The following is a 23,225-nucleotide window of genomic DNA, read 5'->3' as shown; positions in this document are numbered from 1 at the left end:
TGAGAGTCAATATAGGGTAAAGGTCACATTTACCACCACAAGGTGGCGACGTCTGCACAGTTTTTACCCGTCCTTTGAGTAATGTGCTACTCTGCTCTAAATGTTGCGTGCATAAGGATGGTTACCGGCCGTAACTGGGAGAGTGCGATCACTTCCACCAGAGGCATCCATCAAAGCAATACAGTCCGCGCGGTGGGTCTTCAAACTTAATTAGCTGATACTGTTGGTCACGTAATCACAATTCAAACCCGTTCAACAGGAGGGATCATTCAATCAATTATACCGACATGTACTACTTTAACATGGAAATGGCCTCAACACGGTTATATTAGGTTAAGTAATCATTCACACAATTAAACAGAATGATATATAGGCCTATGTAAAAATCTACAACTGTTATTTCTGAGCGCCTGCATCTGCAGTTAAATTGCCAGCTCCTTTCAAAAAACATATACGCACGCGCGCGCACACGTTCTCCCTCACACACCTACACGTAGACACACACACAACCTGCTTTCCCTTCCCAGGGCAACCACCCTTATCCTAAATGAACAGGAGGCAGGTGGGGCACGCGCCTATTATTCTGAAAGCTGCTGTTGTCTTGGCAATAAATCGCCACGCGACAAGACGGGCAATTATGTGCTTGCTCCTTCTCAGATACTAAACAAAACACTGGCGTGTGCCCGTGCAAGCCGTTCAAGCTGTTCTCTTCGGATTCTCAATGTTCCGTGAAATAACGCGAAAGCCATATGCAACGTTTACTAACTGCTAGAATTTTGAATACAATTCCCTCGTGTAGGCTACTTGGAAAATTGACAATTAAGGTACACATGTTATATTTAACTTTATTTGCTGCCTAGTCTACCAACGTCTTTAGAACGTTGCAGACTAACGCCACATAACAAGCATATAATAAAGCATTATGCATAACCTCCAACGTGTTTAATAGGATACACTAAATGAGCGCATAACATACCCAGGGAGTGCATAACAAGTGTATGGAACAAAGAGAACAGGTTAGTAGCTTGATTCAGTTACATTTTTCTGTGGATTTTCAAATACACAGAAAATGGGGAATTTTGGTTTAGCACAGTGCTGATATGGTTGTTGACATTAAGTGAAGGTGGGGGCATTTCTTGTAAAATGTTAATCTTGCCCCCACGTGGGGTTGCCAACAAGCGCAACAGTAACACCCAGGGTATCGCAATACGAAGCCAATCACGACATTCAAGCGGGTAAACCACGCCTCTTGCCGAGAAATTCCGCTGCCCCACTATATAAACACTGCAGCGTTGACTGAGCTCAGAATAACGCAAGAGTTGCCGGTGTTCTGTCTACGTGAATCTTTCTATCTATCGACTGTTTACCAAGTCAGATACGCATTTGGATTATAATTATGACTCTGGAACTGGAAGAGATCCGTGGACAAGAAAGCGCACTTGATACCACCGATAGGTAAATAACTTACACATTTTAAAATGTAATAACGAATGCAAGCCTTGGACGTTTAAACCTTTTGATAATTGCAGTGGGCAGAGTAATAACAGCGTTGTTCTTTTCTCTTCAGAATGAAATGTGCAGGCAAAGCCCTAGAAGAACTCTTGGTGTCTGCAAAGAAGCAAGACTATCTCACCGTCGGCGTCTACGAGTCGGCCAAAGTTATGAATGTGTAAGTACACAATGGTTTATTTGCAATGCACAAAAATTGTTAATGCACCATTATATAGCGTTATCTATATTTTAGCTTGGCTCAGGTTTCTAAACTGCATCTCTTATTAATTCCAACAGTGACCCAGACAATGTGGCATTCTGCGTTCTGGCTACAGACGAGGAGTACGAATGCGACATCGCTCTCCAAATCCACTTTACCCTCATACAAGCTTTCTGTTTCGATAATGACATCAACGTGGTGCGCGTAAACGACATTGAGCGTCTGGCTGACCTCGTGGGCACAGACGAAACCGGCGAACCTCAGGACGCACACTGCATTCTTGTCACGGTACGTCCTGATCTACCAGCTCGGTCACGATGCATCAAGTCAGCATATTTTCCCCGTGCGCACAGTTTTTGATGATAAGTCGCCCTTAGCTCAGCATGTAGCTCAACATGCTGGTTATGTGATTCAGTCAAGTAACCTTGTGATAGGATTGTCACGACTCTAATCTTGTCTCCTTTCTTCCTCACAGAGCCCTGGTGCAGAGTCGTGGAAAGATCCTGCTCTGGACAAGCTGCACCTATTCTGTGAAGAGAGCCGTAGCGTGTATGACTGGGTGCCCACCATCACTCTCCCTGAGCGCTGAACAAATACACCCTCTGCATGCTTCATTTGATGACGACAATGAAGATGAAGATAGCATAAAATAATCAGAACCTCCGGGTTTGAAGCCTGCCTATGGGAATACATGGCTATGGCTGAAACCCAGGACCCAGAGTGCAATTTGGTCGGCGGTGCAGTTCTGGATAACCCTGTTGGAGGGGTCAGGGCTCACATGTGGACTGGCTCTGGTGTATGTGAACTGGACCCATGTCATATCATGAAAGCCCAGACCAGGAGGAGGAGTTGGACAGGACTCTGCAGTACATAGAGACAGTTTATCACCCTAAAGCAGCCCTGGCTAGGGTAATGGGGTGAACTGAGGAGATGGTCAGCGAAAGAGATGGCAGGTGGAGAGATGGATTTGTGAACATCTGAAACATGGCTGGTTGGCTGTCGGTTTGCTTTTAACAGAAAGATGTAAAAGAAGGTGGAATTCAGAAAGTTCTAGGAAGAGAAAGGAACGTGTTAAAAAACGTTTTGGAATTATTATTTTTTGATGTTTTCCACTCCAACGTGGAAAGCTTGGACTGAAACTCAGAGACATTCACTTTCTTTAAGGTCATGCAAACATAATTTAATGGACATTCAGTTATGTTGATTATTTTACTGTCACGTGATGCAAAAGTCATGCAATGTATTTTTTGTATGCAAATTGGAAAAGCATTTTACAAAATGTCTTTTAATAAATGCTTTCAACTATACCAAAGTTTTATGCTGTGATTTGAAAAGTTCTTGTTCCATGGAACCCTCTCTAGTTTGCAGTCATTTGATCCATTGCAGCCTCTGACAGAATGAACCTGCTACGCAGTGGTGTGTGATTGGACAGAGATAAGTGAGCCAGGAAGTGTACCACAAAGAACCCCAGGCTGCAGCACATAGTGAGAACCACGGGGGTGGGGGTGGAAGCAAAACTGTGTGATTAAGAGAGGGAGAGCGAGGGAGGGAGGGAGGTAGTTGGTAAGAACGGTTGCAAAACAATAGCCGTTCAGACAAATTTTTTTTTTAGGCAGGCATTGACCTTTCCTCTTCCATACACCAGCTGCTTACTGGAACAGCTTGCTCAACCGCCGGAGCCAGGAGCCAGTGCTAAGGGGCCAGAGACACGGGCTATGGGGCTGGGTTAAAGGGGCTCGAGTCTTGTGCCTAAGAAGCCTCTTGTGTTCAGAGCATGGCCTGTTATGTGTCTGCGGGGAGCTTTTGTCGGTGTATGTGGGTGGTTGGGGAAGTTTACATGTCCAGTAATTCTGCTTGCACCCGCTCTCTCTTGTTACTAGAGGATACCGCATACTAGACTCGCTGATGTGTGCCGTAAATGTGATACGTTCCACAGATGCTTTAACTTCTGCAGAAAAATACTACTATAAAACATTTGGGGACAACGAGCCTGGTTCTGTGTAATCAGAATGTGGTGAGTGCACGTGTTGGTTTCAGGAAGACACTTGTGCACACACCTTGCCATGGTAGGAAATTGTCTTTAGAGTAAATGTGACCGCTAGTTTGTCGGAAGGGGGCCGGGGTCAGGGGGTCTGGGGGAAAGTGGTTCAGATGTGGCCTCTGGTCGGAAGTGACACTACAGACTTATGAGTTCAGAAGAACACACACACAATTTCCTTCCCGTAAACACTTGGCAGGCTATTAGATGAGCAGAAGATGGCCAGCTAGTAAGCTGAGTTGAGATTCTTAGAAGTGTAGTCTATGGGAATTCCCCCTGTCTCTTACTCATTGGACTTGCAGGCACTGGGCAAACAGTAAAATCTTGCCAGTGCATTAACCCACTGCAAGAATAAACAATTTTCCCCTTGGAGCCATCAGAAACCATGTCAGCATGAGCTAGATCAACAGTCATAACAGATGTGACCAGGGAAAAAATATGTTTTTTTTGTAAAGACGTTTTTAACTTTGTTCATTTATCAAACTCTCGATTCATAATATCTTTCACAAAAAAGAGACTCAATTGAAATAGTCTTGGCAATAGATTGTGGCATGTTATGAATGGTTAAGACTATTACAAATGAAGGTTGTCTTCGTTTGGGACATGCACTGAAGCCAAATCAGTCTTACACACCAGTCCTTGACTTTACACAACATGTCTGGCCTGCTGAACATTCAACAGCAGCTAGAAAAGGCCATAGCAGCAGTTCCTCAACAGATCACACTTAACAAATTTCTTTAATAGCACCTCCTTAACTGGCTACATGACACATTTCTTTCAAATAATGAAAAGCACTATTCCAGTCATGCCCAAGGAAAAAGAAAACCTATTGTTGGATTAAGACTTCACCTAGTTAATATACGACTGCTTTAATTATATTTGGGATATAACAGTACAGAATGCTTCCTTCCTTGGAAAGGGGATATTTGTCCAAACTGACAAATCCTTTCAAATTAGAGAGCTGTCACAATGAGTGTGTGCAGAGAAATTTGCTTTACTTGCTTTGCTCAGAAACAGAACATCATACATTTTGTCAGCATAGGGATTTGATTTTGCAACCTTTTGGTTTTGGTTCCGAAGCTCTAGGCTACTTGGCATTGCCTAGTCCGTGGTGAAAATACAAACAAACAACTCCTGTGGCTGTTATAACCTAGGTGGAGAAACACCATGCATAATTCTACCCACGAGTCGACCCAGTTTAACATAGGATGATGGTTTTACAGGTGCACCATGGTTCTGAAGGAAAGAGCTATCTGCTGGTTCCTGTATAAAGCTCCGCCTGGGGTACAGGCAGATGCACAAACGTTTTGGTGGTTTACTGACTGTTTCCCCTCTGCATGCCACCGGCTGTTCTGTTCCACTCTGAACCCCCTCAATGGTCTAAGAGAAAGCATGAACCACACCGAGTAAATCAGAGACAGAGAGTTTGTCAATCGAATGGGTGGTCTGTTCAGTGTGGAATTTTAACATTCTCTCTTTCCATCCTCTATTTCACCAATTACATTTAAAAACATTCCTCCTGCATGCTCTGGATTGATATACTCCAGTTTTGTATAAGGAACAACCCAAACTCACTGAAAACATTCCTTCTACATGCTCTGGATTGATATACTCCTGTTTTGTATTAGGAACAACCCCAACCCACTGCCTACATCAAGCGTCAGTTGTAATACCAGTATGCATTGTGGGTTAAAAGACAGTTTCACTATTTTACATCTTGCAGTAAAATGGTTCCTTAACTTAAAAGTAGTGAGTAGGCCAAGACAAAGTATATTCCATGGTTCAGTTCTCTTAATTACAAACATCAGAGAACTTTAGCTACTGCTAGCTAAAATGTAACTGTGCGCATATGAGCATTTTTATTTTGATGATGAAATATCCTTAACATTAGGTGAATTTCAGGCGATTTTTAGATTTTTCTAAAAGAGCTCACATGCCCTTATCTCTTCTGTAGAGTTTTAGCTATCTGTGCCTGATATCAGTAATGGCTGTCTCACTGAAGATGTTTACCTTATTTTTTGCTGAATTTGTGATTTGTAGTATACATATAGAATTGGAAAATATGGTTCATTTAGCAACGTGATATAGAGTTTTAAGACCCCACAAAATTATTTGAGATAACAATAAAATGTACAGTCATTGCAAAAAGTTTTGAGACTGACACATATATTAGTTTTCACAAAGTCTGCTGTCTCAGTTCTTATGATGGCAATTTGCATATACCCCAGAATGTTATTAAGAGTGATCAGCTTAATTGCAATTAACTGAAATGCAGTGGGAATGTTTTTTTGGGATTAAGTTCATGGCAAGTAATTAATTGCAATTAAGCTGATCACTCTTCATAACTTTCTGGAGTATATGCAAATTGCCATCATAAGAACTGAGGAAGCAGACTTTGTGAAAATGAACTTTTGTGTCAGTCTCAAAACTTTTGGCCACGACTGTACCTATATATTTTAAACAAAGATATTTCAGGATAATGGGCTCTTTATTGATTTTAACAGAAACTTACCTCTAGAACGTTAGATAGACTTGTGGGTTTCGTACAGTTAAACCAAAACTATCCACGTCTTGCAGAGACTGTACTGAGTGTAATGTTTCTATGTATGAGTGCATAATGTCAACCTTAAGGTTGTGGCTTTTGTTTTGTGAAGAAAATATGTAAACAGGATGACTCCTGAAATATTTACTCTGACAAAATGCTGCAAAACTGCGCATTCTATGCAATGCAATACATGATATACAGTGGGGCAAAAAAGTATTTAGTCAGCCACCAATTGTGCAAGTTCTCTCACTTAAAAAGATGAGAGAGGCCTGTAATTTTCATCATAGTTACACTTCAACTATGAGAGACAAAATGAGATCCAGAAAATCACATTGTAGGATTTTTTATGAATATATTGGTAAATTCCTCTGTAAAATAAGTATTTGGTCACCTACAAACAAGCAAGATTTCTGGCTCTCACAGACCTGTAACTTCTTCTTTAAGAGGCTCCTCTGTCCTCCACTCGTTACCTGTATTAATGGCACCTGCTTGAACTTGCTATCAGTATAAAAGACAGCTGTCCACAACCTCAAACAGTCACACTCCAAACTCCACTATGGCCAAGACCAAAGAGCTGTCAAAGGACACCAGAAACAAAATTGTAGACCTGCACCAGGCTGGGAAGACTGAATCTGCAATAGGTAAGCAGGTTGGTGTGAAGAAATCAACTGTGGGAGCAATTATATGAAAATGGAAGACATGCAAGACCACTCATAATCTCCCTCGAGGCTCCACGCAAGATTTCACCCCATGGGGTCAAAATTATCACAAGAACGATGAACATAAATCCCAGAACCACATGGGGGGACCTAGTGAATGACCTGCAGAGAGCTGGGACCAAAGTAACAAAGGTTACCATCAGTAACACACGCAGCCAGGGACTCAAATCCTGCAGTGCCAGATGTGTCCCCCTTCTTAAGCCAGTACATGTCCAGGCCCATCTGAGGTTTGCTAGAGAGCATTTGGATGGTCCAGAAGAGGATTGGGAGAATGTCATATGGTCAGATGAAACCAAAATATAAACTTTCGGTAAAAACTCAACTCGTAGTGTTTGGAGGAGAAAGAATAATGAGTTGCATCCAAAGAACACCATACCTACTGTTAAGCATGGGTGTGGAAACATCATGCTTTGGGGCTGTTTTTCTGCAAAGGGACCAGGACGACTGATCCGTGTAAAGGAAAGAATGAATGGGGCCATGTATCGTGAGATTTTGAGTGAAAACCTCCTTCCATCAGCAAGGGCATTGAAGATGAAACGTGGCTGGGTCTTTCAGCATAACAAGGATGCCCCAAAACATCACTGCTCTAGAGGAGATCTGCATGGAGGAATGGGCCAAAATACCAGCAACAGTGTGTGAAAACCTTTTGAAGACTTACAGAAAACGTTTGACCTCTGTCATTGCCAACAAAGGGTATATAACAACGTTTTGAGATGAACTTTTGTTATTGACCAAATACTTATTTTCCACCACAATTTACCAATAAATTCATTATAAATCCTACAATGTGATTTTCTGGATATTATTTTCTAATTTCGTCTCTCGTAGTTGAAGTGTACCTATGATGAGGCCTCTCTCATCTTTTTAAGTGGGAGAACTTGCACAATTGGTGGCTGACTAAATACATTTTTGCCCCACTGTAAGTGGAGTCAGACGTACACATAAACATACATGTAATGATGGATAAACCAAGGGCCTCATGGGTGTGGCTAATTTGTTCCAGTATTTTTTTTTTTTAAAGTACACTCCAGAACTTTTAGATCTGACTATTTTGTTTTAGTACAAACACCCTTTACAAGTAGACTGCAGAACTTTTGGATCAGACTCTTTGGTTTTAGTAAAAACACCATTTACAGGAAGACTCCAGAACTTTTAGATCTGACTCTTTTGTTTTAGTACAAACACACTTTACAAGTAGACTCCAGAACTTTTAGATCAGACTCTTTGGTTTTAGTAAAAACACCATTTACAGGTAGACTCCAGAACTTTTAGATCAGACTCTTTGGTTTTAGTAAAAACACAATTTACAGGTAGACTTCTGAACTTTTAAATCTGACTGTGGCAATTTCTTTCATCAAATCATAAACTACGGTGTCAAAGTTCAGAGTGATAAACCATCTCAAATTTAAATGTAATATAGAAAGTAGTAGCACAAAGTTTCCTCTTTTATATGTGCCACAGGCAGGTACTCAGACAGAGACAGACATATAGACAGACAGATAGGCAGGTAGGTACTCAGACAGACAGGCAGGCACTCAAGCAAACAGACAGTCCGGTACTCAGGAAGACAGACAGGCAAATACTCTGACAAACAGACAGACAGACAGGCAGGTACTCAGGCAGACAGGGCTAGAGGAATTGAATGGGTGCCCACTCTGCTCCACCTTTCAAACAGTAACCAGAAACAGACAGATGACTCCAAGCAGGCCAGCATGCCAACTGTCCCCCAGTCCCCTAGTTTAATGGCATGAGCTCATGCTCGGCGCTGGCTGGGGCTGGTTATGGGCTGCTAATCTGAGCAGGTGTCACCCACTGCAAAGAAGCTGCTGTACTCTGGCACTGCTGTACTCTGGCACTTACCGACAGTTCGCTGATTTATTGAGCCTTCTTTACAGGGCCTAACTTAAATTAGCCTTCCTGTGCTATAACAAGTGAAGAACAAATGTTCAAAGGTTATGTCCACCCTACTTAGACAAAAAATTGGACTGGCCCAGCGAAGCGGGGCATGATTCGTGGGTGACCAAATGTCTACTTGTGCCTTGGTTTGTGTTGGTTTCACTATTAACCCAGTGGAGAGTTTTCTTTAGTGTTGCTCTTTGGCTCTGGGGCTTGGTAGAGGTGGATAGAAACAGCACACCTGGCGTAGGTGGGGATGAGTTCACCTCCACTGAAACTCTTTGAGTGAATGGCTACAGTTGGCTTAGTACCCTGTAATCAGCTACAGTAAAAGAGTTGTCTTGGACCTGATGGGCAGATGACTACAAGTCAGTCACTCAGACATGAAACCACCAGCTGGGTTGGATGACACATGCTGTAGGTCTTGTATGAGGTCACACCCCCATTAGTGGTCCCCAAATGCGGTCCTGCAGGCTTCTTTCAGCGCAGCAATAAATCACTTGTTTATCCAGGCAATCAGTGGGCTTTAGTCATTGTCTTGGTCGTTCTCATATGTATCGTAGAAACTCCCAACTGATCCAGGTGAGTTGAAGATCGCGGCAAGTGTGTCTCACAGGCATCCCGTGAGAGTTGTGATCGTGTGATGAGACTCTGCTAGCAATTACTCCCTGATCTCTGGTCGATGCGGGCCAGTTAGCCTGTTCCATGGGACACTGGCTTGTTAAGGCTCCAAAATCCCAAATGTGTCTGTTAAAATCAGGATGTGACTATGCAATTGATGTATTGAATGTACACTTTCAACTTAGTAGAAAGTGTACATTCGTATTTAAAGATACATTTCATAGGATTGCATCATGGTCTCTTGATGTAATGTCATTTGAAATGGATGAAATTGGTGAGGAAATGCTTAGTTCACTCTTTAGTTTTCCAAATGGACGTTTCCCTTCTTTGCACTGTCGAACATAACTTAAAGCTGAAAATAAATGAAAGGGTCACCTGAGAAGACAGTGAGCAGAAAAGGGCGTGTAGGATGCGTTCAGTAAAACAACCACGGAAGGGTTCCTACACATTCAATTCACTGTCAAGCCAAACACACCCCCACTACCGTCGACGCCACCAACCCCCCGTTGATCAAATTAGGCTGGGGAGTCCAGGCCTGTCCCCTTACGTAAGCTGACACGAGATAAAGTGTAAATTATACACTCTTTAAATAGCCTGGGGAGGCCACACTGTGAAGCCACAGACATGCCTGGCCTGAACCTCTTGTTATGGGCACACGGCGTGGAATCACGGACAGCGCAGGAAACACTGTCCTGTAGGTTAGGATTTAGAGGGTTCCTTGGTGCAATGTTTCCGAGGATGTCAGAAATGCTGTGGCACCTGGAAGAAAGTGTAAAACAACAAACAACTCCTTGCCTTAGGACCAAAGATTCACCTCTGCCCACATTTCAACTCTCCCCACATTACACCTCTCCCCAAATGCCAGCCATATTTGCCAGTTTATAATGGATGCCGGTCTTGTCATGGCAGGGAAATGTTAAGGGTTTGCCCAGATAAGGGATGCAGTGCTGTCTCTAGGCTCAGACTGAAGCATTACTGACATAGTTCAGCCCACCCCGTCAGGAACTCATTTCTCCAGGCCCTGCCAGAAATCCCCTACATCCATGACCATAGATGTAGGTCCTAGGGGAGTAATGCCGCAGACTGCTATTGTAACAGTTGACCCTGAAATGAGCTCACACACATACTGTACGAGACAGCTGCAGTTAAGTTTCTGTTGGTTCATTTACATATTCATTTGCTGACGGGTTCCTAGTGTGTCTGGATATTCAGACTCACAGGCAGGCGAATTGGCTGGTTTGCACACTAATAACATGGATGGAAAGCTAGGTGGAGAGAAAGAAACAGAGTAGAAAGGAAGAGAGAGAGAGAGAGAGAGATGGAGAGAGTTTGATGAGAGATGCCTTATTAGAAGGTATAAATACAAGTGCTTTCATGTGAAAGGCTGTGTCAGGTCAAAGGATCTATTTGGAGATGATCTGAAAAGGCAATGCAGACCGTTAACATGCCTCCTGAACTCACACACACAGACACACACACATGCACACAGGCACAGAAGAGACTCTGTTGTAACAAGTTGTTCCTTACGATGAGATAATCCTTTAGATAGCATCAAAGGAAACCAGTAATGCTATTATATGTAAGGAGCCTCATTGTTTTCCAGACACACAATACATTTCTCAATCTGAACGTATTTGTAGCCAATTCGATATCTGGCATCGGACTAGGTCAGGGGTGAAAGTTCAATGAGGGTAAGGTGTCAACACTGGCATGTTGTTTTGACTGCTGAGTAACTCAAAACAGCAAAGCCAGCACACCTAAAAGAGTAAACAACCTGACGGCTGCACCACCTCCTCCACCCCCCTCTCTTCCAACTCCCACTCTCATTCAGTCGCCTTCCAACCACGTTAATGAGAACTTGTTAAGAAGAGAGTGGAGAGAGAAAGAGAGAGACGGAGACAGAGAGAGACGGAGACAGAGAGAGACGGAGACAGAGACGGAGACAGAGACGGAGACAGAGACGGAGACAGAGACGGAGACAGAGACGGAGACAGAGACGGAGACAGAGACGGAGACAGAGAGAGACGGAGACAGAGAGAGGATGGAAGTAGGAAGGGAGAGAGAAGAAATCAAGAGGGTGGTGAGATGAAAGAGGGAGAAAGCCAGAAAGGGAGAGCAAGGTAGTGTGTCAAAGGTCAGGGGTATTAGGACGGGTGATGATGCGCTTCTTTGGCTCCTCACCCTGAAAATATGATTCCTTTGGAGTGTGATAAGAGAGGAATGTACAGGCATGTTAAATTGATGAATTCAACCTGTTACGCAGGACGGTAAACAAAGTTTCAAAGAAGTGAAAACACGCCCCCTAAATTGTATTTACACTACGTAACGACGTTAGGTCCGACTGACCACATGATGGACATCTTATCTCCTCAGTCCATCCTCACTGAGAACATTCCTTAGATGAACACACTCAGTGCTGTGGGAGGCCATGCAAATAGCAGCTGTGTTCCTAGGCTGCTCACACTTTCCTTCTCCGGGGAGAACAATGCCCCAGTTATCACCACTACCATGTGCCCGGCGACAGTTAACAATAACAATTGACTATAGTGACAGGGACAATGTCCAAAAACATAAGAACAGATTTTTTTTTGGTTTTGTTTTGCAATTTCTCCCACGCGGGACTGAATAAAATTATGTTTTCAGTCTGCGTAGAGACGTGTAAAATGAATTCCATTACCCTGCAAAGGATGGAGATAACATTGGCATTTAGCAGACATACTTTAGAGGGGTTCATAGACACATTTGAGAAGGCTGGATTCAAACCCCCTTGATTCAGCAGTACACGTGAACTGGAGGCCGTGGCTTGGACCGATAAACCATGTTAAACCACCAAGTTGTTTTTTTTGTCACATCTTTAATCACCAATTAATTGACTTTATTCACTATGACAGATGCAAAATGATTGCTTTTCAGGTTTTGTCTTCTCAGATGTTTGCCCAAACTCATCATCAGTACAAAACTCTCCCATAATGTCGAAGTTCTCAAATAAACTAAAAGCTTTTTTTTGAAAGGTATGATTCTTTTTTTGATGTGAGGAAACAAAAAAGTGTGCCAACTGAGATAGACCATGCAAAAAAGATTACTCGTGTAAAAACAGAGGTCAGAGAATATAACAGAATGATAAAAAAAGTTCAATGATAATAAAATGCAATGCTGCTGCAAATTATAAAGATTAAGTAGATTAATGAGTAAAGATAACTTACAGATTTACATTGCATGTAGGTGATTTATAATATTGTTATATTTTATTGTTGTGGATTGGTTATCATTCCCTTCAAGAAAATGTCTTGCCAACAAAAAAATCACGTAATTGAATAGCTCTGGCTTATGGGTTGAAGTACAGAAACATGTTTTTCATTTTTTGTTAAGGAACTGATGCAATTACCCCCTCATGGTTGCACATGTGCTTTTTCCTTAGCAACACGCCACACATCTTCTACGAACACACCAAGGGGTACCTAGCAACAGTGCTTCATCTTATCCCCCCCCCTCTCTTTTTCTCTCTTAAACTCTACCTCCTTTCACTTTTTTTCATGCTTTCGTATGGCGCAGCGAGTTTAAGCAAAAACAAGGCAAATGTTAATGGGTGCTCTAACATTAATGAAAAACAAAAAAATAAGCTCTTTTTGTTTTGGTGGTGCTACTTAATCTGTATAGCTGAAGGAAGGAGTGATTGGAAGGATAGAGAGGGGGAGGGGCCCCCAGTGGGGGCAGGAGAGCCAGCAGCCAATCATATCGTAGGATCAGGCTCTGACAAGCTTAAACAGGGATTGTTGCTGTTGGCAACAGAGCTGCGGTTGGCTCATGCTGGTCTTGCACAATTGGATAGGTGTCCCTGAGTGTGTTGGTATTTTGAGCACTGTTTTGATTGTGTTTATCCAATCCACTGGTGTTTAATAGCCTTGTTATTCTTTTTTTCTGTCATTCTCTTTTTTCTCACACAGATGAGGGTGTGATACTTAGCCTTATTTCAGTCATTACCATGTTACTCATAGTTACCTCCTTGTACTTATTGTAATGTTGGAAGACTGTAGCCTGCAGAAATCGAGGGAGAGACAAGGGAGCACAGCAACGACTTGCATGTAGAACTCATCGCAGAAATTACCAGTAGTAAACAGCTCTATCACCTGCATGTGTTTTTGTGTGTGTTTGTCTGAATATAAGAAAACCGGGGATACTGTGTGTGTGTGTGTTTCTGTGTGTATGTTTCTGTGTGTGTGTTTCTGTGTGTGTGTTTCTGTGTGTGTTTCTGTGTGTTTCTGTGTGTGTTTGTGTGTGTGTGTGTGTGTTTGTGTGTGTGTTTGTGTGTGTGTGTTTCTGTGTGTGTGTGTGTGTGTGTGTGTGTTTCTGTGTGTGTTTCTGTGGGTGTGTTTCTGTGTGTGTGTGTGTGTTTCTGTGTGTGTGTGTGTGTGTGTTTCTGTGTGTGTGTGTTTCTGTGTGTGTGTTTCTGTGTGTGTGTGTGTTTCTGTGTGTGTGTGTGTTTCTGTGTGTGTGTGTGTGGGTTTCTGTGTGTGTGTGTGTGTGTTTCTGTGTGTGTGTGTGTTTCTGTGTGTGTGTGTGTGTGTGTTTCTGTGTGTGTGTGTGTTTCTGGGTGTGTGTGTGTGTGCGCGGGCTCTTCCCTACACCCTGCTTACGTGTGACCGCTGTTTACTCTCTCTGCCCTGCAGCACAAGGTCATGAGGCATTAGGGGACTCTCTCTAAACTCTCCCTCCTGTCATCTCTCCGTTCACCCCTCCTCTGTGGATGGATGGATGTTTGGATGGGGGGGTTTCATATGAGATCAACATGTTATTGGACTCCTGCCTCTGGAGGATCTGTCCAGCATAATATCATCGTAACAACACAGAGCCTACATCACTCCTAGAGGTCAAGGCCGGCTTGAGCAAGCCTATGCTGTTTACCACTCCAACACACCGGGAATGATTGACACATGCACTGTTTGTTTACATATTTATAAGCCGTCCCTTCCTCAGCGGGGCGGAGCCTCAGCCGGTCATTCCGATGTTGCTTAGGAGACAGGGCTGTGACAGAGGCCAATCGGCAGAGAGGATTATAATGTGTATGTGAATGGGTAGGGCTGTGAATCCAACAGCATGTTGACAGAAGGTCCATTTTTTATCTGTTCACTTAAGGAGGAAAATACAGTGGGAATAAGAACAAGGATCAAACAACCAAACACTGCTAAGCTAGTTAAATTCCATGGTCATAATCTGGACATACATTTTAGCAGTGTTTAGTGTGTGTGTGTATGTGGGCACATTTTTGAGTTTGGATGTTTTTTAATACAGTTGTTATTGTTATGACAGTGATCAATTAGTGAATATGGCAAAGTAGCTGTTCTTGGTTCAGACTGGATCTGGACATCTGGGGTTAGCTAGAAGTGCGTGTGTTTGTGTGTGCGATTGTGTTTGCTTATGTCTCACAGAAAAAATAATGTTTGTCATAATTGCATTTAAAAGTCAGTACTTTTCTCAGCAAAAATCAACATTATTGTTTCTTCCAGGAAGTGTTTAATAAATTACACCTGTCTCTCTGTTATATGATAGCTTTCTTCCATAAATCTGGGTATATGGCCCATTTATCACATAAGCACACAGTAAAGCCTTCCCATGTACTCTGCAATAAAATAAGAGGATAGTGTGGAACCCCATTATTTAAACAAGCAGGAAGACTTCCTTCTGGGCAGATTGGATTATTAATCTAACACATGGTGATCAAACAGGATGTTATCATCTGCCATGCTGTGATTACACTAAGATGTAAAGTCCTGGGATCAGCAGGCAATGGAGGATCTACAGCTGAGGCTTCCCTTGCCCAGGGATTTGCTTTGACGGCGGAGCTAATTCATTACTACCTTTTAATCAAATTCACTTTAGGATCTTTTTGTCTCTCGTCCGTCTGTTGTTCACTTCATTTCAGTTGTCTTAGTTTGGTTGGTTTCATCTTTTTATCCCTTTTCTGGGGTGACAGGTGTAAACATGCAGTGTGTGTGTGTGTGGTTGACAGCCCTTTGTTTTCTGCCATGCATGCAGGATGCAGCTGCAATATACGTGTGTGTGTGTGTGTGTGTGTGTGTATGCATTTCGTGTTTCTGTCAACAGCCATGCCAGTTGTTTGTGTTTCTCTCTAAGGCCAATTCTGCTCCATCCTGTAAAAACTAAACTGACAACTTTTCCATGTGCCTGACAGACAAGTGAAATAAAGATTTCCAGGAGGAGAAAGACAGGAGTGGGAGGAGGCCAGGAGGAGGCCAGGACTAGGCTAGGAGTAGGATGAGGCCCCGGAGCAGGAGTAATCTAATAAGTAATCTCACTTGGCAGCCAGGCTTGGCTCTTTGTCCTCTGACAGTTCCTGAAACAAAGAAGTGAACACAAGCATCCACCGGGGGAGTGACTCCTGGACTGCATAGTCTACCCGGCAACCACCCCCAGTCCCACCCCCCCATCTGCCCAGCCCCATAAAGAAACACACAGCACGACTGTCTGCCTGTATGGGTGTGTAAATGGGCAGTGCGATGTACAGTACTGGTGTGTGCATCATGTCGTGTGTGTCTGATGGGGTTGTGTGTGGGTGTACGGGGTTAGGCGGTGCGTGCATTCGCGGGCGCCCGTGTTGCTGAGCTGAATGGACCAACTCAGTACTGTCACCGACGACTAACAGGGAAGCACTGTTTGTTTCCTGAAGGTCCTCGGCCAGTGACGTGACTGACCAGTCTGTCTTTCCCTCAACTTCTCTTTTCCTCCCTCCCTCCCTCAATCCCTCTTTCTTTCTCCTTCTCTCCATCCCTCTCTCTTTCTCCCCCACATCCCTCCATCTATCTGTTCACTCTTCTCGCCTCAGCCCAATTGATATCCCCCCTCCATGGTCTTTGTTAGCACACTTTCTGAATGACCCCATCAGTGGTCCATTCACGCTGCCTGACTGACTGCCCTAGTAAGTGTGCCAGATGGATGTGCCAGAAGTGTGTGTGTGTGTGTGTGTGTGGTCTATCTGCAGCCTGGGGCAGGCATGCCCAATGTCTCCATTCAGCATTAGCACATACATACATCCGCGCAAACATATGCATCTAGCATAAGCAAGCGCCCTGTATAATGCACACTAAAATGACAACAGCACTGGAATATCCAAGCAAAACAAACTGTGCCCATTGTGTCCGCGATGATTGTGGTGTTTAGGCACGTGGTCTGTGGGAAGATGAGGACCCTCTGGGCATTCTGGCTTTGATCTGGATCTGAGTCATCATCGATGGCAGGTGTGAGTCGTGTGAGGCAGCAATGAGATGCATGTGTGTGTGTCATCAGCCATATGGGCCACCTGTCCTGACCACCGCACACACACACACACACACACACACACACACACTCACACACACACTCACACAACCAGAAGCTAGACTCCCCCGTGTTTCGTCAGCCACTCTTCCAGTCTCCATGGCTGCTGCCGGGTGCAGCATTTAGGATTCACACGCTCACACCAGAGACACAACCAAGGAACCAATCACAGGTACAGCCTGTTGGAGCTTGAACCAATTAAAAGAGGGATAAAGCTAACCAATGATGGAGCAAGCCACACCTACAGCTGGAAACAGAGGCGCAGCGCTCCGGGAGACAATTTGCTGGCCGGTGGAAGAAATAGCTAGCCAATCAGAAAGGATTTACCGGAGGTTTCAGAATGAGTATCTGACCAGATATCTGACCCATATACAGCTCCTGAAGCTGTTACCAATGTCAATGTGGATGTTTCACAAAGTCAACCAGTGTGTCTATGCATGTATGTGCATGCATGCATGAGTGTGTGTGTGTGTGTCTTCGTGTCAATGCGCCAGGGCAGCTCATGGACAATAGGTTGCTGCATGTCACTGAGACACGTGCTGCCAACTGTTGCCAAAACTCAGCTAACACAAAACCACTTTACTGACTCTGAATGGACGCCGCCACCCTGACCGCGGCGCACTCCGACAGACCCCCCCCCCCGTCACCCTTGGCCTGGGTCTATTGTCCCTAATGAATAGGGGGCTGAGGGAGAGGAGGGTTTCGTGTGTGTGTGTGTGTGTAAGGACAGCTGGGTGTCTGGCAGTGTCAACGGCAGCTGCCCCGGCCTCAGGCCTGAGGAGCGCAGATTAGCAGGCTGAGGGCACGTGCCTCCTGCTCCGGAGACGAACAATGGATGAATGCAAGAGTCCCACCCCCCCACCTCCCCGCGGCAGAAGAGGAGTGTTAGGCACAAAAAGAAGTTAGATGTTGATACACGGAGACAGAAGAAATGAAGGAGACAGAGAGGGGAGACGGAGAGGAGGGGCTGAGGGGTGGAGGACAGAGGGATGGAGAGTGGAGGAAAGACAGAGACGGAGAGGAGGGGCAGAGCGATGGAGGACAGAGGGATGGAGAGGAGAGCTGGGCCCCTGTCGGGTGCCAGGAGGGACACGCTGGCTTAATAGCAGCTGCTACTCTTGCAGAGAGATATTTGAGCCCGTTCCTTTCACAAATACAAGGGTCTTGGGGATAAAGAGGAGCAAGTCGTGCATGTCTGTCCTTGTGCGTGCAGGTCTGCATTTGTGTGTCTGTGTGTGTGGCATGGGGGGGGGGGATCCCGACAGACTTAAAAAGCGGCACACTTCCTCCACGTCCCTCTTCTAATGAAATGAGAATTCTGGACAAGGGTGGGATGGTTGCGTTAAGGGGGAGGGGTGGCACTTTCCCCACAAGAAGAACACTTCATGTTACTGTTTTGTGAATCTGTTAAAACACAAAAGAAGGCCTGGAGAGTGTCGATGTTGACAGACCTTAAGGAGTTTGAGTTACGCAACATAGTGAAATGGGTTGGATGCTAATCTGGCTGCCTCTCTTGAAAGCTCTTCTAATGTCAAACATAATCAGGCACAATCAGTTTGACCTCTGTACACGTCTTGTATAAGACACAGGACAGAGGGAACTGGGTCATGTTATGAAAATGGTCTATGCCACGAAGCATGGAAAATGTATAGAAAATCTGTAAATGCATCACTGCAGTGACAGTAAATGCACTCCAGAAAGGTTATTTGAGTCATCCAGATTATATGCATATTTATGATAGTGTAACTGGAACTATAACTTCCTGGAAAGAATCCCACCCACCTAAATACTGATTGATGCGCAACCTGATGGGTGATTTTATTGCAATCCTTTAGATGCAACTCAGGAACCAAATGTTTGTGTGTTGTGACTGCATGTGGTTAGATGCAAGATAATATTACAAGACATAATAATACAATTATTAATATTATTAGATACACACTGTTATATTTCTCACCCTTTTCTCACCCTTTATCTCCGGTTTCTCATCCTATTGCATCTCAACTCTCCCACCTGCTTTTCTTCTGCATATCCTCCATCCCAAAGATTCTCCAAAAATCCCACCCTCCAAAATCTTGCCTTTCAAAATCCCGCCCTCCAGAATCCCGCCCTCCAAAATCCCGCCCTTCAGAATCCCCCCTTGTCATCACTGCATTTCGGTTGATGCACAGTGACAGTCCAATTGAGGTTGACATTGTCTCCATTGACAACTAAAGAGCAATCGTCTAATTAGTGTAAAAGATGCTCCAGTAACTCAACTGACAGTTAATTCTTTCAGACCTATTGTTTGTCTTGTGTGTTTCCCCCACAGAATCAGTCTGTATATGATAGAGTACAGTATGTAAATTTTCAGTGATTCTAAACTGTTGATGTTAATTATGTGACAGGAAAAACATACAAATCATCTGATTAAAATTTTGAAATTTTGAAATCTCTGTGAGACTTACATCACTGAGGTCTTGACAGTATGTGACCTGACACGTAGAGCAACAGTATCAAAACATTTGAATAAGCCCACAGGAAACAAACAACAGTGGTCAGCTATATGGAATCCCCCATCTAAGCGTTCGGTAAATTAGCTGGAAAGTTACAGCAGGGTGATGGAATGTTGTGGTCCTAGAAAATCCAGTGGGCTTACCTTTGAGACCACAAGGCCAAATATTGTTATAACTCAATCATGATAGGTTAAAAGCTGTTGTTTCCAGTGGGGAGGCTAGTAAAGCCAAATAGGCAGAGCCATGCACAAGCTGCTGAGATCCTATTGGGCAATTTTGGCATGTTATAGCATGTTTAAGTCAGGAAACATCTATTCTGTCAAGTGCCCATGTGTGCACTCCTAAACAATGCTACTTTTTGAAGCATAAGCCTACTGAACCTAGCTGACTCTGTTCACAATATATTCTACATTTGGCAGGAGGAAACTGTATTGGGATCAGATGTTTCATTGTTGAGAAAACTGGAAGAATGTTGGCCCAGCTTCGTCTTGCTCCATAGGCTTCCACTGCCTGTCCATTGGGCCGCCTCTTCCTGTGGGGAGTTATAATTACAGCCTGATGCTTCAGATTTTTACAGTCACTGGCTTATCTGGCTCCTTGTCTATCTACGAGAATACTGAGGCATCGGTTTCAACTCCTCTTTGGCCTTTTACTTTGCCATGTTTTGCCAGCCCCTCAACAGGTTTTCTATGTACTCACAATTGGATAACGCTGATGTAGCCCAAGTCTCAGAACAGCAGAAATAAAAACCCTGCTACTCTTTCAACCAACATTCCAAAGATAAATATGCAAATTAAAAATGTTTTGCAATCTAATTTACATTGTGTGTCTGTTTTAAATTTGTTGTGCTATCACCACCGTAGCTACATTTGTGAGGATGATATTATACTGATGTACTGTTGTCTGCTATGCAAAAAAAAAACACTTTACCAAAGTATAACAACCATGCAAGTTATTTACCCACATGATTATTATTAACAGCAGATTATTATTTTCAACAGTTCCACCTATGGGAATCTGCTTAGTAATTGCTAGTAACCAGTGTACCTCTTTAGCTAACTTTTGCAAGCTAACATACCGCTAATTTGCTACTTTCACTGCCTGTTTGTGTTTTGCATGTGTTTGATACGCTGCCTAAATGGCATGCCAAATTAATTATTTCATGGTTTTGGTAGCCTAAGCAAAGTGCTAATGTTGGTGATGTTAACAAAACATGTTAACAAAACAATTTCCAAATTCCATTAACAAACAACTTCCGTGCACTGCATAAATTACAGAACTCTCCTGATTAATGTTTGTAGATACACATCTCTAGCCACCTTGCCTAAATTATGCCTTGCAGAAGTACCCTATCTTGTGCATTTGGTTGAATTTGAGGAGAGAGCAAAAGTAAAGGGCTGTAACACACCTGAAAAGGTAAGAGAAAAGGTCAATCAGCAGCCACTGTGTTCATTGAACACTAACCACAACCTGTATTTATGTTTTGGTACAATTTAACAGTTCAGTTGGCTGAATGTATGCTGTATAATTATATGTGAACAGTCGTGGCATCGTAAATCAAATGGCTTGTTTGTTGGTAGTCTGAGCATCAGAAATAAATATAAGAAAAGCTGGAAATGTTCTAGGAGATTTATGACCCTAGTTAATGAGTAAGCTTTTGTTATTGTTATAAGTAGATAAGACACCGTAAAATCTACTGCAGGCAACAGACGTTAATTCATTAACATTTCACTTGATCCGCACTTATAAATATTTGCATTCGTTCTTATGACCTTCTCCCAATAACATAACAAAAACTGTACAGACAGCCACATGCCTTGTGCACAAGTTGGACGGTTCATTCAGTTCAGGTCAATGGTAAAGCAGGTAAGTTGTATTCTACACCAGTTAATGGTATGGTGAATAACCACTCAAAGTAGTAAAAAGGGCTGAATTGGAGTAGCATGTAGGCTATAGAATTTAGAATTGAGTCTCACACTGTGTTTTAGCTCTCTGACAAACTTCGGTAAACACTGATGTTTCAGCATTCGGGTATGGGTGGGGTGGGGTTTTACAGGGGGGTTGTGTCGTGTGGGTGCGTGTGTGTGTGCGCATGTGTGTATGTCAGAAGTATTTTCTCCGCTTGGCTGTCCATTAAGTGACTGTGGTTTGCTGCAGCGGATGAGATAGTGATGCCAAACCTCATAGCACCTGTGTAAAACATCTGTACGCATGTGAACGCTTCAAGCCCTGGCAGTAAGAGTATAAGGTCAGAGGGCGACATCCGTGGTTTTCATCTTTGCTCTTTCGGCCTTTTTTGTGTGCTTAACGCTCTCTGCTTTGCTTTGCTGTAAATGATCAAAGTCACTTTGATTTAGTCAGCCGTTTTAATGAGTTTCAGTTACTGCATTTTGGTAAATGGGTCTCTCATATCCTACCTGTGGACCACCGTCAGAATGCAGAGATCCTGGATGCTGAACTCCGCTCTCTAAAGCCTGACTCCCAGGGACTTCATCCGACAGATGTCACCATCGATAATATGCGCAAGACACAAATGAACAGATAAATAAACTGACGACACGAATCTACTGCGTGTGTGTAAAACAGATGACACATGCATGCCCCCAGACCCTGTTCAAGCAAAACCTCCACCCACACCGGTGCTGGCTCACAGTCTAACGCACACAAACAAGCACACACGCATGCACACCTGTCCCTGTTACAGGGGTTTCACAGTAGGAGGGTTTACAGGCCGCCCCAAACTCACTGTAAATCCACCAGCCTGTCAACCGTACATGCGTGTTAAGTGCGTGTGCTTGTGTGTTCATAACCTTTCTGCAGTATATGCAGCTGTCTGTGCTTCCTTTGATATCCTCTGTAGGCTTCTCCTAGGAACAGCTGCACTGCAAAGTGGCGAAAGGCGGGGGTTGGTTGGTGGGGCACCGTTCGCTTTCCGCACCGTGTCCACTGGCTCGCGCTCCAGTGGCCTTGGCATATTTTGCAAACACCATCGTTATTGAAGAGAATGAAGCCCACTCCTGATGTTAATCTTCTACGTGAATGTGCCTGGGTGGGTGGATGGGCAGAGCGGCTCACGGGGCACTCACCAGTGAGGTAGTCGTTGTGGCGTCAGGGGGCAGGGCTTGCCAGGCGCTCCGATTCCTATCAGAGCCGGCATGTTATGAGTGCAAACAGAATGAACAGGACGAAACACTGACACTGTGGAACTCCGAAACATCCACAATTCATTGGTACACACTGCCCTGAGGAGACGCTAAGCGCGCGTGCTGGTGTGCGGAGAACGTGTACAAGGGATGTGCGTGCGCGTGTGCTTGCGCACGTGCGTGTGTGTGTGTGCAGTGTGTGTTCATACAATGCAAACAGCAGCATATGCTCAGGCTTATGTAGTCTGATAGTTTACCGTCAAGCCTTGTAACTAAACATTTCATTGTCATGTCGTGTGTGTGTGTGTGTACGTACACTGTTATGCAATCAACCGACTTGAAAATAAATGAATAACTGGGACTACATGAGGGCAAATACAGCATGTTGTCTTTGAGAGGGCTGTATTATACCTCCGCGTGGTGAATCGGTAAAGGAAACAAGTGTGCGCGAGCTTTGGTACAGCTCTGTGAATGTGCGAGGCCATGAGTAAACAGTGTACATTAATGCTTTATCACATCTGTCCGGCATCTGTGATCTGACCCAGAGGAAAACATACAGCTCCTGGGTCTGGATACGGTTGCATCGAACAGCTTGGATATCCTCATTCCTGAGGGAACTCTGTAAGGGAGGTTAGAACACATCCGAAAAGTTTCCTTTCAGTTTAGGTCCAAGTGTTTCCCCAGTGAAAAGTGACCGGCGCTCAGAGCCGGGGTTATGTTGGGGA

At 43.9% G+C, this 23,225-nt stretch overlaps 1 protein-coding gene across 1 annotated transcript; it reads left to right on the top strand.

Annotated features, from left to right (window-relative positions):
• The first annotated feature begins 1,304 nt into the window (after nt 1-1,304).
• On the top strand, nt 1,305-3,017 carry gadd45ga (growth arrest and DNA-damage-inducible, gamma a). The gene is given in 4 exon segments (NM_001303775.1): nt 1,305-1,455; nt 1,568-1,669; nt 1,789-1,999; nt 2,187-3,017. Coding segments are annotated over 4 exon segments (486 nt in total). The 5' UTR covers nt 1,305-1,396; the 3' UTR covers nt 2,301-3,017.
• Nucleotides 3,018-23,225: the final 20,208 nt, after the last annotated feature.

This window comes from Esox lucius, chromosome 13, assembly GCF_011004845.1.
Source record: "Esox lucius isolate fEsoLuc1 chromosome 13, fEsoLuc1.pri, whole genome shotgun sequence".
NCBI lineage: Eukaryota > Metazoa > Chordata > Actinopteri > Esociformes > Esocidae > Esox > Esox lucius.
This window is presented reverse-complemented; position numbering and strand designations above follow the sequence as displayed.